The sequence below is a fragment of the Epargyreus clarus genome, unplaced genomic scaffold (assembly GCF_041222505.1).
Source record: "Epargyreus clarus isolate Ecla_fem2 unplaced genomic scaffold, WU_Ecla_fem_2.2 ptg000016l, whole genome shotgun sequence".
NCBI classification, from domain to species: domain Eukaryota; kingdom Metazoa; phylum Arthropoda; class Insecta; order Lepidoptera; family Hesperiidae; genus Epargyreus; species Epargyreus clarus.
Genome location: NW_027332224.1, coordinates 1,791,994 through 1,810,313, shown reverse-complemented (window position 1 = coordinate 1,810,313; position 18,320 = coordinate 1,791,994). Strand labels below are relative to the sequence as shown.

General features: G+C 38.8%; 1 protein-coding gene across 1 annotated transcript; it reads left to right on the top strand.

Moving 5' to 3' along the window:
* The first annotated feature begins 554 nt into the window (after positions 1-554).
* Positions 555-17,510, top strand: AspRS (aspartyl-tRNA synthetase). Its single transcript, XM_073081464.1, has 13 exons — positions 555-721; positions 2,232-2,355; positions 2,803-2,965; positions 4,892-5,027; positions 5,989-6,166; positions 7,798-7,942; positions 9,057-9,208; positions 10,152-10,318; positions 12,661-12,776; positions 13,150-13,304; positions 14,547-14,658; positions 16,076-16,135; positions 16,775-17,510. The coding sequence occupies exons 2-13, from the start codon at positions 2,242-2,244 to the stop codon at positions 16,876-16,878; spliced, it is 1,602 nt and encodes a 533-aa protein (XP_072937565.1). The 5' UTR covers positions 555-721; positions 2,232-2,241; the 3' UTR covers positions 16,879-17,510.
* The last annotated feature ends 810 nt before the right edge of the window (positions 17,511-18,320 follow it).

Genomic DNA, 18,320 nt, shown 5'->3' with positions numbered 1-18,320 from the left:
TATATTTTTAATAATTTAAAGTTTTTTTTCAAATCATCTACAGATAATAATTACTTAATATAATAGTAAGTAATTTTGACGAATATTCTTCATGTTCGCTACATTTTATTCACACTACTTCATTGTTATAGAATAAGTGGAAAGAAATAGAAGACCAAAAGAAGTTAATGTATACGTTGTCCTATCCAGCAATTAAATTACAAAATTTATATTTGCAAATATGTTATAGTCCCCGCCAAACAGCTAGTCCGCTCTGAAGTTGTTACGATGTCGATGTCGATGAGGTGTAGTCATACATTTTGCTATAACGACACGCAAAGAGTATAGTAACCTATATAGGGCGACGCGATAGATTTCTACATTCATAGCTAGTCGTTTTACGCGGACTGTACCGCCGCTGTGCTTTGCAACGACAGGGACCTGCTATTGATTCTACTGCAACAAAATATAAATGAAAAATTAGTCCATAACACTCTAAAGCACCTAGAAACACAGTTAAAAGATGCTCTAATGTCATAATATAATTTTAGCAATACTAGCAACACCAAACGTCAAATGTCAATACTATCACGCAAAATTTTCTTAGAGACGTTTGGTTTGATAAGCCGATTGCCGACGATCTTAACCTATGCCTTGCACATGATAGCGTAGATTTATCTCTTAGCGACTGTTCATCACATAAACAGTGATAGTTGTGATATATAACCGCTTTACGTGGCAGGTGAGTTATGTTTAATAATAATTTTACATGTGAACGCCGGATACATGATGAAATAATAAATGAGTATTGTGTTACTCACTCGCTATTTTGTTCTATTGTGAATATAATAAAATTAATGCTTGTTACAATGAAATTAACTTTATTACTGAATAAGTACTGATTATTCGGACTAATAACAAATGTAAATATCATATGACATGTGTTAATCGATTATTACTTGGAATTTATAGACATACAAAATTAAACCATAAACTTAATTACTGATACTTATTAATTTATTTATAAATATATATGCTGTGCACTAAGGCTGTGCATATAAAAACCATGTTTTAAAACTGATGAAGTTTAAATTTAAAAGTAATTGTATATACTACAGTGTAAACTCTATATAACGGCACTGAAGGGACTGTGCATTTTATGGCGTTATAGAGAGTGGTCGTTAAATGGAGAGAAGAAAAATCTGAATTAGAAAAAGAAAAAGGTTATTTCAGTCTAGTGTTAGTAGTTATGTACATAAAAAAGAATCTTATTTGAACGCTATTGCGAGTAGTTTGTTATTTTTGTCTGACGTCTTTTGCTGCACCAGTAATTTTGTTGTATTTTTTAAATTATTTTATTCATATCTTCTGATATTGAGGCATCTTGGTGACAAAGGAAGTAATTTTCCAATAATTTTGTGCAAACAATCCAATTTGTAAACAAAAGAACGAATTTCTTAGAAAGTTTCGTATGCATGATGCCGACAGACGAGTTTATTGCGGGCTAAGATAATAAAGCGACAAAAGAACGTACACAGGTGCGCACTTTTTACTAATTTTAGCAACTTAAAAGGTACTTTTTGTTTAATTGTGGTCGTTATTGAGAGTGGGTGTAATGCTATGTAGAGTGTATCATTGTATGGAATACAAGCTAAACCAACTACGCCAATTGTTTTCGACGCATTAGAGAGTTTGTCGTTAAATCGAGTGACGTTACATGGAGTTTACACTGTATATGTGATGTTCAATTTTGTCCTACTTTCTACTACTACTACTTTTTTACTAAATATTTAAGTCCATTGTAACATATTTTTCTATCCATCCGTCCATCATTCCGTCTATTGTAACTTCCAAATAATCTGATGGTGTAGACATACATTTGAAATTTGAATATCCAAAATGAAAATATAATAATTTTATAGTCTGCGTAAAACCGCCAGTCCACTATGAATATAGAAATGAATCGCGTCGCCATAGCAAATTGTATGACTACACCTGTTCGCAACAACTTCAGAGTGGACTGGCAGTTTGGCGCGGAATATACTTGTGATGACGTACATGTATAAGGGATGGGAGAAGAGGTCTGAAACCTGAACTCCTGCCATAACATAGGTGACAAAATCAGAGGTCTGTGCCTAGGATTTAAATCTTCAATCATTGTAAAAGCTTTGACTCCTCGATTGATGGCCATATTTCAACCACTCTGCTACCACTATACACAGCCTTTAAATATTGCACCATTTCCATTACAGATTTGCAAATATGGTTGTGGAAGAGAGCAAGCCTCCCATGGAAGCAGATGCCGCAGCCAGCAAGAAGGCTGCAAAGAAAGCAGCAAAGGCAGCCGAGAAACAGCAGAAGAAGGCTGAGCATAAGGTAATGTCATAAATGTATTACAGAGATGATAACTTGATAGTAATGGTGATTCATGATTAATAATGAAGATTTTTTTTATAATATAGCAGTAGCAGACGAGCATGCAGTCCACCTGATGGAAAGTGGCTACTGCCGCCCATAGACACCTGTAATCAACCCCAGATGGGATTAGATATTCCTACCTGAGGTCGGTCACAGATGCGCCGCTATCCCTGAGGACTAAGCTGGAACGCCTCGGAAAAGTATGTCTCCCTTACCATACCCTTCAAAACGGAACACAGCAGCGCCTAACACTGCTGTTATAACAGAAATAGGTGTGGCGATGGTGCCGTCGGAGTCGAACCATAAAGGGTTCTACCATCTTCTAGCAGGTTGGCGAGGACCCTACCTCCCTATTCAAGCCATACTTATTCTAGCACCTTTCAAATAACTGGTACTATCTTCCAGGCAACATCAGCTCAACCGGAGACCGAGTCAACAGTGGACGTCTCAGAAGGGCGGTACGGTGTGGTGAAGCTGACACAGCTGGCGTCTAAAGGCGAAGAGCGGCAGTACGTTGATGTTAAGGACTTAGGGCCGCAACTGGATGGACGGGATGTATGGGTTAGAGGTAGGTTTACTGTGCATGTTGAAATTATAAGTGAAGATAGGTGTAGAAATAAGAAGGCGATGTAGGGGTTTAAAAAGAGCTCTTCTTCAAAGCCGGCGATGCGTTGGCGACTCCTCTGGTGTTGCAAATGTCCATAGGCGACGGTGACTGCTTTCCATCAGGCAGCCCGTCTGCCTTATTGTTATGTTACATATAAAAAAAAAGATGACTAAATCTATATCTAATCTATATCATCAACCCATTACTGTCCCACTGCTGGGCACGGGTCTCCTCTCAGAATAAGAAGGATTAGGTTATAGTCGAGAGCGCTGACCAAGTGTGTATTGGAAGACTTCACATACCTTTGAAAAGTTTTTTTTGTAGGAATTTTCAGGTTTCCTCACGATGTTTTCCTTCACCGTTTAAGCAAGTGATAATTAACTTTTTATACGCACATAACTTTAAAAATCAGAGGAGCGTGCCTGGGATTTGAACCTCGGACCCCTTGATCAAGAGGCCGTGTTTCTTAAGCACTAGGCTATCACTGCCGTTATATGTATAGTTCTCGCCAAACTGCTAGTCCGCTCTGAAGTTGTTGCGAGCAGGTGTAGTCATACAATTTGCTATGACGACGCGATTCATTTCTATATTCAGAGCGGACTAGCAGTTTTACGTGGACTATACCACATTACATTTACGGGAACAGTATAAATTCATGAGTTATTGCACAATTGTTACTTACAATAACAACATAATTTAACCTTGTTCTTGTCATAGTAATATTTATTACCATAACTCATTAACATGTGTTAAAAACTCAGAAGGGAATTCAAAAATACAATATGTTTTTCCACAATCATCAACTTTTAAAATATTACATCCTTATACAAATTTATCACAATTTATTTATAAAAGAAATTGTATAAATCAGATGACATTTTATAACTTGAAGCAAGATTGAGTTATATTATCTTATATATAAAATTCTCGTGTCACAATGTTAGTTACCGTACTCCTCCGAAACGGCTTTACCGACTTTCACCAAATTTTATATGCATATTCAGTAGGTCTGAGAATCGGCTACTATCTATTTTTCATGCCCCTAAGTGATAAGGGTTGTTCACGCTTAACATTTTTTAAATTTATATGGCAACACAACGTTTGTCGGTTCAGCTAGTACAATAATAGAAATAATTTAAGTAAAATTTCAATTACCAACAATGATGTACATATTAAGCTACTTTTTTATTGTTTAACCAAACGATTCAGCAGACACGCTAGCTGATGTAAAGCGGTCACCGTCGCCTATGGACATTTGCAACACCAGAGGAGTCGCCAATGCATCGCCGGCTTTGTACGAGTGCCCTTTTTGCAACTATTTTGAAGAGCCCCATGTCTAAGCGCTCCGGGAATACCTCAGCAGGAAGCTCATTCCACGTCTTACTTCCATATTATAATGTAGCCACTTCCTACTCGCCAAGAGATGGCGCTGCTGAATCACGCTATCGAAGTTTTATAAACATCTTGCATATATACAAGTTCCGAACTGAGACTGTTGGAGCACGGCCGCTCCCCGGGCATGATCACCTAGCCCGGCGGGAGAACTCCCTTTGCCAAAATAAAAAGAAATATCCCAAGGTATTGTAGGTGGTAGAACCCTTTGTGGTTCTACTCCGGCGGCACCTATTTCAACTCATAACAGCAGTGTTAGGCGCTGCTGTGTTCCGGTTTGAAGGGTGTGGTAAGGGAGACAGATTTTTCCGAGGCGTTCCAGCTTAGTCCTCAGGGGTAGCGACGCATCTGTGGCCGTGGTAGGAATATCTAATCCTATCTGGGGTTGATAACAGATGTCCATGGGCGGCAGTAGCCACTTACCATCAGGTGGACTGCTTGCTCGTCTGCTACTCTTATATTATATAAAAACAAATCCCATTGTCTCCTTTCCAGCCCGTCTCCACACATCCCGGGCTAAAGGGAAGCAATGCTTCGCCGTGCTGCGGCAGAGTTCCAGCACGGTGCAGCTGCTGGTCAGCGTCAGCGACGAGCGCGCGGTCAGCAAGCAGATGGTCAAGTTTACTGGCAAGTGAGTTTTCGTTCACGTTTTCTACACTCACAGTCCCACACTAGGATTCCCTGTATCGTGGGTGCTATGGACACACACAGACACAAATTTACTACAAGCATATACTCCGTAGCAACAATAAGGACAAACTATAGTCCGATTCATAATTAGGTGTCTAAAATGTAAACAACGGTGTTGACCTATCAAGAAAATACGTTTCAAATGGTAGTTTCTTATTTTTGACGATATTAAAGTAATAAAATAATAATCTAGATAAATTAAGTACAATTCACATTTTCCAATATTTATATTACCTCAATTTCGTTCCGTACAGTAACAATAATAAAAACAATGTTTATGGTAGAAAATTAAAATGTGATAATGGTAACACAATCGGGATCCGAAGCAATTTTTGTGCCGCCATTTTTAAGTTTTTTGTTGAGTTTGTTAAAGGTTTTGTCTCTTTTTATTTTGTTAGGGTTTACAATACCTGTAATCGTATTTTGACAATGACATTTCGTTGTTTACATTTTGGACACCTAATTATGAATCAGACTATAACTGCGCTATGTACTAGCGGGTGAGAGCGGCGGGGGGTGGTGGGGGAAGCGCTATCGCAGTCCCGCTGATATCTACAATATGCTGTTGCGACGCGACTCCTTTCTATATTCAGAGCGGACTAGAAGTTTGGCGCGGACTCTACGAGATAATTGTTACCTAATAATTCCTTAGTATAAATTTACTTAGTACATTTTACCTAATTATAAAAAATAAAAAGGTCCGTACGCCGCTATGGGCTGTAGTATGGTAATGCCTACTATACTTTATTTGTGAACCCATAACTTTTAATATTTTTTCTGACTTGTTCATTTTGTTTATACATATTAGTATCCGATTGAGCTTATCTATAGTTATAGGTTTATGTATTAATGTAAATAATGACGAAATGAATAACTAAAGCATACTTTTTTTCTATTTCCAGCATAACAAAAGAATCTATAATCGACGTGAACGCCAAGGTAGTCCGTACCTCGAGTCCGGTGGAGTCGTGCAGCATACAGAGTGTGGAGCTGCTGGGCGCCGCGGTGTGGGTGGTGTCCGCCGCCAAGCAGCAACTGCCGCTGCAGATAGAGGACGCCGCGAGGCCCGACAACAACGACGTGAGTAGCTATATGTGTGGCGATAATGTTTGTGACGAACAGTTTGTGCTACAAACAAGTTTGTGACAAACGACGTGTTTGACGAACATATTTGTTGTGCTTGGCAAACATGTTTGTGATAAACAGCGACATTAGTAAGCATGTTTGTGACGAACTGAGTGTGTGACGAATATCGCGTTTGGCAAAGATATTTGTAGCTAACTCCGTGTTTGACAAACATATTTGTGACGAATACCGTTTTTGGCAAATGACAAACATGTTTGTGACCAACAGTATTTATTACAACCATGTTTATGAGAAACAGTGTCTTTGACAAACATGTTCGTGAAAACCAATATGCATGTCAAATAGCATCTTTGGGGAACAGGTTTGTAACCAACAGCGTGTTTGGCAAACATTTGTGACGTACGGTATGTTCGGCAAACATGTTCGTAACAAACAGTCTGTATGACAATCGACGTGGACGCCAAGGTAGTCCGTACCTCAAGTCCGGTGGAGTCGTGCAGCATACAGAGTGTGGAGCTGCTGGGCGCCGCGGTGTGGGTGGTGTCCGCCGCCAAGCAGCAACTGCCGCTGCAGATAGAGGACGCCGCGAGGCCCGACAACAACGATGTGAGTAGCTATGTGTGTGGCGACCATATTTGTCGCAAACAGCACGTCTGGCCAAAAATTTGGGACAAACGAGCTACATCTACGTCAAATATGTTCGTAACGAACTGTGTGAAAGATTTTTGTAACGAACGGAGAGTTTGGCAAACATGTATGTTTAGTTTGCCAAAAACGACAAACTGAGTGTTAGTATGTGTGACAAACATGATAGTGACGAACACAGTGTTTGGTAAACATATTCGTGGCGAATGGCGTCTTCAACAAATATTTTTAACGTACGTATGCTAAATATGTCCGAGTGAACCAAGTGTGCGATGAACAACGTTTGTAACAAACTGCGTGTTTTTGCGTGTATTTTTTGTCACAAACAGGTTTGTGACGAACGTCTTGTTTGACGAACATATTTGTGACAAGTGACAAACAGGTGTGTGACGAACGCAGTGTTTGGCGACCATGTTTGTGATAAACAGCGTGTATGGCAAATATATTTGTGACTGTTTATGCCATTCATGTAAACGCGGCACCACTGTAGAAAATTCTCAGAGAAGCGGCCGAGGAAGGTTTGCGTCGCTTCAATCAAGCTCAAATACCTCATTGCTAGCAACGCACCCGCAACAATAACGAACAGCGTGAGTAACGTGAAGGTGGTAGAACCCTGTGTGGTTCGACTCCGGCGGCACCACCGCCACACCTATTTCTACCTAATAACAGCAGTGTTAGGCGCTGCTGTGTTCCGGTTTGAAGGGTGGAGTAAGGGAGACAGACTTTTCCGAGGCGTTCCAGCTTAGTCCTCAGGGGTAGCGGTGCATCTGTGACCAACTTCAGGTAGGAATATCTAATCCTATCTGGGTTTGATCACAGATGTCCATGCGGCAGTAGCCACTTACCATCAGATGGACTGCATGCTCGTCTGCTACTCTTATATTATAAAAAAAAAACAAAATCAGCCTCTACCCACACCTGTCATACGAAAAACCTAATTTACTCTAGATTTGGTCGTAACGTTCCTATCTTGTCCCCAGGACCCGGAGTCCCTCAAGATCCGCGTGAACCAGGACACCAGGCTGGACAACAGGGTGCTGGACCTTCGTACCCCGGCCAACCAGGCCATCTTCCGTCTGGAGGCCGGGGTCTGTAGGCTGTTCCGGGACATACTCACTTATAAGGGTATGTTGCGTTTTATTACTTGGAACATAGCGTTTATGTGCATGTCTGTCTATGTGGGTGTGTGTATCTTTTTCTCTCCCTCTCCCTCTCTCTATCTCTCCCCTTTCTCTCGACTCTCTCTCCCCTTCTCTCCGCTTCTCTCCGCTTCTCTCCACTCTCTCCGCTTCTCTCCACTCTCTCTCCCCTTCTCTCCACTCCCTCTTCCCCTCTCTTCCTCTCCCTCCTATCTCTCTCACTCTTCTCCCTCCCATCTCTCTCTTACTCTCTCTCTCTCTCTCTCTCTCTCTCTCTCTCTCTTTCTCTCTCCTCTTATCCCTCTTCCCCTCTCTCCCTCTCTCTGCCCGCCCTCATTATTTGCCCTCTTCCTTTCCCCTCAATCTCCTTCGTCCATCCTCTACCTTCTTCCCCATTTCCACCCTCTCCCCTCCCCGCATATGTTTCTCCTATGTGTGTGTGAGGGTGTACAGAGCGTGTCCGAGCAATCCGTCTGATAGTCAAGTCACTATTTACGTCTGTAATCAACTCTGATCATGGATGCGTTGCCACATGTATGGAATAAGCCGATCGCCCCATATGTATGTAGCTTAGCTTAGTAGTAGAATAGTCCGCTCTGAATATAGAAATGAATCGCGTCGCCATAGCAAATTGTATGACTACAACCGGTCGCAACAACTTCGGAGCGGACTAGCAGTTTGGCGCGGACTATAACTTTTAATTTACATTTTGGTAATCAACTGGTTTCATTCAGCTTGTTAGTAGGTACTTTTATTTATATTTTGCATAGACAAGTATAGATATCTCACCGCCTTGTAATTGAAGAAAGCCATAAATGGCTTAAACGGCGGACAGTTCTGTCAGCCGTTTAAAGGCTGTCATGGTGTAATTTACGCGGAACAATGCCGAAATGCGCAGTTAAGTTGTGCAAAAACATGAAATTGAAGAGAAAGTGCGGAGAAATATCGTTTCATTCGTAAATGATCTAAAAGCTACATTTTTTAATATTTTTCAAACACGACAATAGATGACAGTGACTATTTCAATTTTAAAAACTGGTTATATGTTCTTGTTAGGTAGTATCTTCAATAATCTATGATATTTTGTTAATCTTTTTCAGGTTTCGTTGAGATCCACACGCCTAAGATAATCTCAGCGGCGTCGGAGGGAGGTGCGAACGTGTTCACAGTCTCGTACTTCAAGACCTCCGCGTACCTGGCCCAGAGCCCTCAGCTCTACAAGCAAATGGCGATCGCCGCTGATTTCGATAAGGTATTTTGGTTTATGCGCCAATCTGTATATATTTGTTCACCCATTTACTCCCTGTTTTACCCACCCACACATTTATTCAACCACACATACATACTCATTCACTAATTCAATCACTCATTCATTCAACCACTTATTCATTCCTTACTCAATGTATCACTCGCTCATTTGTTCAATTATCCCCTCACTCATTCATTCTCTCACCCACACGTTCATTCATTCACTGACTCACCCACTCGCTCATACATTCGCTCACTCATTCACTCATCCACCCATTAATTTACTCACCCACGATATTATAGTCTTTACCTAAACCAGAACTGAAAACCGGTATTCTCTTATTTAAGCACTCACCGTTTCACTCATTGAACAATTTGCTCTTTCATTCAACCACACAACCTTTTCTCATTCATTCATGCACTTACGCATTCCCTTTCCATCTTTCAACCACTCGTTCAATCCTTCACCACTCTCTCACTCACTCACTCAATCATTCGCTCATTTATCCTTCCATACTTACTCATTCACCAAGGAATCTGTCTATGTTTGTCTACTAATCGCTTCATCATCATCATCAACCCATTATTGTCCCACTGCTGGGCACGGGTCCTCTCAGAATGAGAAGGATTATGTCATAGTCCACCGCTCTGGACAAGTGCGTATTGGTAGACTTCACGTACCTTTGATTTTTCTTAAGAATTCTCAGGTACGCTGGTGTTCTTACGATGTTTTCCTTCACCGTTTAAGCAAGTGATAATTAATTGACAATACGCACATAACTTTGAAAAATCAGAGGTGCGTGCCTGGGATTTGAACCTCGAACTCCTCGATCGAGAGGCTGAGTTTCTTAACCACTAGGCTATCACTGCTTACTACGTACTAAATCCTTCGTTATAGACCAGTACTCAGCAGTGGGACAGAAATAACCCATAACCCATTCCCCCAGGTGTTCACAGTGGGCGCGGTGTTCAGAGCAGAGGATTCTAACACCCACCGCCACCTGACGGAGTTCGTGGGTCTGGATCTGGAGATGGCCTTCCGCACCCACTACCACGAGGTGCTCTTCACCATAGCTGACACCCTCACCGAGATGTTCAGGCGGCTGCAGGATCAGTGAGTGGATTTGTGATAAAAGAAAGAAAGAAAGAAAAAAAATTAAAGGTAAAAAAAGGTTGCAGGATCAGTGAGTAGGTTTGGGTTGTGAGAAAGAAAAAAATTAAATAATATAATAGTAAAAAAGAGGTTGCAGGATCAGTAAGTAGATTTGTGATTGTAAGAAAGAAAGAAAGAAAGAAAGAAACAAAAATTGATATAACGTGTAGATTATGGTTGCAGGAGTAGTGAAGAGATTTGGATTGTAAGGAAGAAAGAAACAAGAAACGAAATGATATAACATGAAAATAGGGGGCAGGGCATTTTAACCCAAACCTACTCACTGTGAGTAGGTTTGGGTTAAAAGATAGAAAGAAACAAAAAATAAAATCGTATAACGTATTATATATAACGTGTAGGATCAGTGAATAGTTTCGGATAAGATTGTAAGAAAGAAAGAAACAAAGAAAATAATGAAAAAAATAGGATATACTGTAAAAACTTAGGCGGAGGGACAGTGAGTAGGTTTAGGTTGGAAGATAGATAGAAAAAAAAAACAAAAAATCAAAACTTATAATGTGAATGTGAAAGTAGGTTGTAGGTTGTAAGAAAGAAAGAAAAGTTAGAATGTGAAAAAGTAGGCGGCAGAGACAGTGAGTAGGTTTATGTTGTAAGAAACAAAGAAAAAGGAAAGATAGATCATAATAAAGTAGGGTGTAGGATCAGTGAGTGGATTTGTGTTGTGAGAAAGAAAGAAAGAAACAAACAAACAAAAAAACTGATATAACGTGAAGATGAAGTTTGCAGGGTAATTGAGTAGTTTTGGGTTGAAAGATAAAAAGAAAGAAACAAAAAATTAAAAGATATAACGTGAATAAAGTAGGTTGTAGGATCAGTGAGTAGCTTTGTATTAAAAGAAAGAAAGAAAAGATTGAATGTGAAAAAGTAGGCGGCCGAGGCAGTGAGTAGGTTTAGGTTGTAAGAAAGAAAGAAACAAAAAGAAATGGTAGAACGTAGTAAAATAGGTTGGAGGATCAGTGTGTGGATTTGGATTAAAAACGCTTTAAAACGCTTTCTACACTCACAGCCACACACTAGGATTCCCTGTGTCGTGGATGTCATGGACACACACACAGACAAATACACAAACACCCAGACCTAGAAACCGAAATCTAAATTCATCATTTAGATATCTGTGTGGCCGGGGATCGAACCCGGGACCCTTTGCGCGTCAGGCCAATTACCATAACCGCTCCGCCACGCGGGTCGATTGAAAGAAACATAGAAAAAACTGATAGATATACTTTATTACTTTATTTTTTTTATTAAGTTCACTAGCGGTTGTAATATTATACATATTTTTAAATTAAATCTAATTACAATGCAAACAATAATGTACGACCACGTAGAGAAAAACATCACATACAATACAGATGTAAACGTGTTAATGAGGAGGAGATAAGAAACTTTATATACTAAAAAATAAAAAAACACAAAATAAGAGAAAAAAAACAATGTGAGCCGTCACGGGACGCCTGGCAGATGTGAGACATCGACATTATTTTGTAAAAGTAATATGCAGAAAAGAACATATTGTGATAGGAACTAAATATGTCATAATGATAAAATAAAATATTACGATTGCGCATGGCGACGCGTCGCCACACCGTACACACTACTGCATATAGACTGTATATATATATACCATCGTATAGCGTGGCGACGCCACGGCATGCGTCGCCACGCCAGAAATCGGTTTTACGTGCGGCTATAGATGTTTCACATCAAAAATAATATAGGACAAGTAAATTAAACTTTAAATGACAATGCCCATGAAAGTATGGACCGCCGTCCAGAGTTGCATCAAATTGAAACTTGTTGTGGACGATGTATAATTAACCAAATACTACCACCAATAATTATTTTTTAGATCAGCACCCGGGTTCCGAAGTTATTTACCGAAATGTTACATAACCTCAAAATCGAAAATATGATTGATGGTCGGTTTTAACTGATAGTAGGTACCTATAATGTAGTTTGATTAACATATTCCATTTATTTTTAAAGGTAGTAGGTAAAAAAACCTAAAATAATTCTAAAATAATCCTAAAAACTTAAAATAATGAATTCCGAGTATAAAATACCGCCATTTTAATTTTTAAGAACAGCAATCAACATTTCGTCTTATTTTATCTTAAATGGAATCCTCTGTTCAAAGAAACTATTCTGATCGACAAATTATGTAAAAAAAAAAAAAAAAAATTAATATTACTTTCATTTTGAGGCATGAGAAAAATCAGTACCAAGAATGGGCATTCTCCTTTTATGTATTCAGTAATTATGATAATATATTTGTGAATCAGATTCGCGTACGAGATATCGGTGGTCGGGCAACAGTACGCTGTGGAGCCCTTCAAGTTCCTGGAGCCCCCGCTGCGGCTGGAGTTCCCTCAGGCTGTGCAGATGCTGAAGGAGGCCGGTGAGTCCCATCATCATCATCAACCCATTACTGTCCCACTGCTGGGCACGGGTCTCCTCTCAGAATGAGAAGGATTAGGCCATAGTCCACCGCGCTGGACAAGTGCGTATTGGTAGACTTCACATACCTTTGAGATTTTATTTTTTAAATCTTTCAGAGATGCAGGTTTTCCTCACGATGTTTTCCTTTACCGTTTAGCAAGTGATAATTAATTTCTAATACGTACATAACATTGAAAAATTAGAGGTGCGTGCCTGGGATGTGAACCTCGGACCTTTCGATCGGGAGGCCGAGTTTCTTAACCACTAGACTATCACTGCCGTATTTTGGTATGCTATTTCTAAAATGATATTATAATATTTAATCCCCCCAGGTGTGACAGTAGGTGATGAGGACGACCTATCGACACCGGACGAGAAGTTGCTAGGGCGGCTCGTAAGGGCGAAGTACGACACCGACTTCTACATACTGGACAAGTACCCGCTGGCCGTCCGGCCCTTCTACACCATGCCGGATCCGGACAACCCGGTAAGGCGCGCCGGATGATCCGATATTTAATATTAGATCACCTTATTTTATATAGTATGATCCGGTAAAATATGTCGGACGACTTGGCATCCGGTAAACAGATTATCCGGTAGTATATAATTTGGTATCCGGTAATATATACCGGATAATATAGATAACCTATTAATTTATCGGACGATCCGATCAAATATATCCAATATCCAGTAACATTGATACTGGATCACTTAGCAATATATCCAATTTTATCCGGTATCCGGTAATTAATATCGGATCACCTAGTTATTAAGGTATACTGAATGGACGCATACCGTACCCCCTCAACCCGGTAAGGTGCGCCGGATGATCCGGTAATTAATATCCGATCACCTAGTTATTAAGGTATACTGGATAGAGCCATGCCGGACCCCCTCAACCCGGTAAGGTGCGCCGGATGATCCGGTAATTAATATCCGATCACCTAGTTATTAAGGTATACTGGATAGAGCCATGCCGGACCCCCACAACTCGGTAAGGTGCGCCGGATGATCCGGTAATTAATATCGGATCACTTAGTTATTAAGGTATACTGGATAGAGCCATGCCGGACCCCCACACCCCGGTAAGGTGCGCCGGATGATCCGGTAATTAATATCGGATCACTTAGTTATTAAGGTATACTGGATAGAGCCATGCCGGACCCCCACACCCCGGTAAGGTGCGCCGGATGATCCGGTAATTAATATCGGATCACCTAGTTATTAAGGTATACTAAATGGACAGATAAAAATTTTTTCTTACCGGATCTTCTCAGTAGAGGTCGCGTTCCGATCCGGTAGTAGTTTAAGAAAAATATTGTACCTAACAATTTGTGAGTGCCTTCGTTGGCCTATACAAAATAAATATATTTCATTTCATTTCACAGGTTATTTTTGTACAGGTTTTATTTTATGTCGTATGATCCGGTAAAATATGTCGGTAGACTTGGTGTCCGGTAAACAGATTATCCGGTAGTATATACCGGATAATCTGTCTATAAATACCGGATGTTCCAATCAAGTAAATTGGTTGATAATCTTAATGTATGATGGACGATCCGATCAGATGCACAGAACACAGTTGGTGCTTGGGGTCCCCCAGAATCCGGAGCCCGGGGTGGACCGCCCCCTTCCTATTAATCCGCTAGAGGGGGTGGAAAAGTCGCTAAAATCGTGCCACGTAACTAATAGATGTCACCTTACTAATAATAATGTGTTGATGTTTCAGAAAGCGTCGAATTCGTATGATATGTTCATGCGTGGCGAGGAGATCCTCAGCGGTGCTCAGCGGATACACGATCCCGACTTCCTCACGCAACGGGCACAGCATCACGGCATCGGTGAGACATTAGAATTGAATGAATGAATGAAAATAGTCTATTTCTCTCACAAAAAGGTCTTAAGTATGTTAAATTGCATGATTACAACATATGAATATTTGAAACCTTACGTAGTGAGAGACTGGTGCCTATTGTAGGTAAACATACCTGAATTACAGGTCACCAGTGCCCTCCCGCGGAAGACTAAACAAGAATAGAATTAGTTGATTAACCAGCTAATTTTTCGATGTTATGACTTATGTATAGTCCTTAAAGTTTATACATAAGTTATATTATGTATAGTCCTTAAGGATTATACATAAGTTATGTTATGTATAATCCTTAAGGATTGGTATGCCAATGTATGAAAAAAATATGTATTTAAAAAAATCCTTTTCCTTCAATTTGCCACATAACATTACTTTCCAGAATTTGATCCTTATAAGACATTATTAGATAGTGGTATAATATAGAGGGTGTATTGTTTTTTTCAAAATGAGCTCGTTCGATTCCCGGCTAGGGAAATATATATTTTATAAACGTAATAATGCAGCTTTAGTTTTATCAAAATGGGCCTCGTAACTCCTTTCAGCATTTCGCTAATCCTTATAGTTTCGAATTTGGCCCCAAAGGCTTATTTAAAAATTCACCCCGTATACATTAATAAAATCTATGAGGTCCGAGGTTCGAATCCCAGGCGCATACCTCTAATTTTTAAGATGCACGCACATAAATTATCACTTGAAATGTGCAAGCCCTGAGTGTTTAAAAAAATGAAGTTCTCAAATCTCAACGTTCACACTATTATTACTACACCAATTTGGAAGTTAACATAAAAATATGTTACTGGTAGAGGCCGCGCCAAACTTCTAGTCCTCTCTGCAGTTGTTGCGCGCAGGTTTATGTAGCATATACTCCGTAAGAGAGCGGGCAGCGGAGGGTGCCGGGAGGGTCCGTGCTGTCTTCGTCCCGCTGATATCTACAATTGGCTATTGCGACCATAGATTAGTAAAGATACTTCGCCGCCTTGAAATTGAATGAAGCCACAAACGGCTTATTAGTAAGTTCTTTTTTGAATTCTTGACAAATAAAAACATTTTTAGACAAAATTTACGAATAAACAACTAATACTGCGTAATTTACATAATAAATAAATAATTATTTCAAATATTTTAGGGACATTTTAGCACGGAGACGTGGCAAAACTTTTTTACGCAACTATTTCAATTCTCAAAACTGGGTACTTTTTCTTGTGAGGAGTGAGTAATCTTTACTAATCTATGATTGCGACGCGACTCGTTTCTATATTCGGAGCGGACTAGCAGTTTGGTGCGGTCTATACCAATGTACTAAATCTACTGTGTTTGAAGACAATTGCAGTAATTTTGTTTTTTTATTTGAAGTATTTGTATTTATGATTGATATTTGATAATTTCAGATATCAGCAAGATTGCTGCCTACATAGAGTCGTTCAGGCTGGGATGTCCGCCGCACGCAGGTATGTTATAGAGTGGTTATATAATATGTTTGAAGGTGGTAGAAGCCTGTGTGGTTCGACTCCGGCGGCACCACCGCCACACTTATTTATAACAGTAGTGTTAGACGCTGCTGTGTTCCGGTTTGAAGGGTGTGGTAAGGGAGACAGACTTTTCCGAGGCGTTCCAGCTTAGTGCCGATGTTAGAAATCTAATCTTATCTAGGGTTGATTACAGATGTCCATGGGCGGCAGTAGCCACTTACCATCAGGTGGACTGCATGCTCGTCTGCTACTCCGATATTATATAAAAAAGAGTAGATAAAATGTTGTTGTTGTAGACAAAATGTCAAAGACTTTTCCTAGGTACTCACCATTTTGATATATTGATTATAATTAATAACAGACGTATAAATCTATACTAATATTATAAAGAGGAAAACTTTGTTTGTTTGTTTGATTGTAATGAATAGGCTCAAAAACTACTGGACCGATTTTAAAAATTCTTTCACCATTCGAAAGCTACATTATCCACGAGTAACATAGGCTATATTTTATATGAAATGTATTTGAGGCGGTACAAAGTTCGCCGGGTCAGCTAGTAAATAATATATTGGTGCTTTTGGTTGGTTTTTAAACAGAAAATAAATTTTCTTATTTCAGGGGGTGGTATCGGTATGGAGAGGGTGGTAATGTTGTTCTTGGGGTTGGACAACATCCGCAAAACCTCCATGTTCCCGAGAGACCCTCGCCGCATCACACCCTAAACACTACTGCACCCCATACTAGAGATGTTCAAAATAATCGATTTTTATTCTAATCGATTATTATTTTCTTATAATCGATTTTTACAGTAATATAAATCGATTATATAAATTACGTTTTCAATGTATTTTTAGAAATAGTTCGTATTAATGCAACGGATGAAAAATCTTTTTCAAGATGAAGAAGAAGAAAAAGATTTTTCAAGACTTTTTTATAAGTTGATAAAATAAAAATGGTGCCATGCCGGTGCCGTTATAATTTATAGAATCGATTTATAAAAAATCGATTTATATTACTGTAAAAATCGATTATAAGAATATAATAATCGATTAAAATAAAAATCGATTCTTTTTTAACGTCTCTACCCTATGGCTGAGTAGCGGCCACAGAGGGTAGCGGGTTTGATACCCGGTCAAGCAAATAATTATATAAGTGATGTCTGGATGTTTGAAGTTCAAACCTTAAGATTTTTTACTATTAAGCTTTTATTCTGAATCTGTATTTAAATACATAATAAAACGATTTTTGAGTCAGTAGGTAATATTGAAGATTTTTTTTATTTATTTCTCACGATTTTAAAGATTTTTGATGATATTTGTATACCAAAACCTGTATATAAATACAAGTGTATCCAGTCATTGTCTTTTATTTCTGTCCTTACGCCTTTAAAATTAAATATACTTAAATTCTTAGCAAAAGTTGTCTAGAAAAAAATTTAAGGTACATAACGCCATCTATCAGCATTTCATAAAAGCTTTGATATTTATGCATTCATATTAAATACTCAACAATAAATGGCGTTATAATACATAAGTTTTCAAAATAGAGGTATAATAAATATGAGAGAAAAAATAATTTAATAAATCTGAAAAACTTATTTTCTTATATTCCATTAACGCAAATTTGAAAATAATCATTTGTATAAAATGTTCATTAAATTCGAATAATGATTGTAAGAAATAAAACAACAAAATACGAATAATTCATATATTACAATATAGCTCTCCTATCTCGTCTTATCACACCGCACGTCTCCCACGCCTAATCCGTATTGTTATTAACATTTTATTATAAGTAAAAAAATATTTTGGCACTAAATACACAATGCATTTGAGTCAATTAAATACATGAAAAATTTTGAATCCTTTACATTATGAGATTTCAACAAAAAGTAAAACATTGTTAAGTCCTCAGAAAAAAAATTGTAGGATAATAACATAGATTAGTAAAGGATACTTCGCCGCCTTGAAATTGAATGAAGCCACAAACGGCTTATTAGTAAGTTCTTTTTTTGAATTTTTGCCAAATAAAAACATTTTTAGAGAAAATTTACGAATAAATAACTAATACTGCGTAATTTACATAATAAATAAATAATTATTTTAAATATTTTAGGGATATTTTTCATATTTTAGCACGGAGACGTGGCAAAATTTTTTTACGC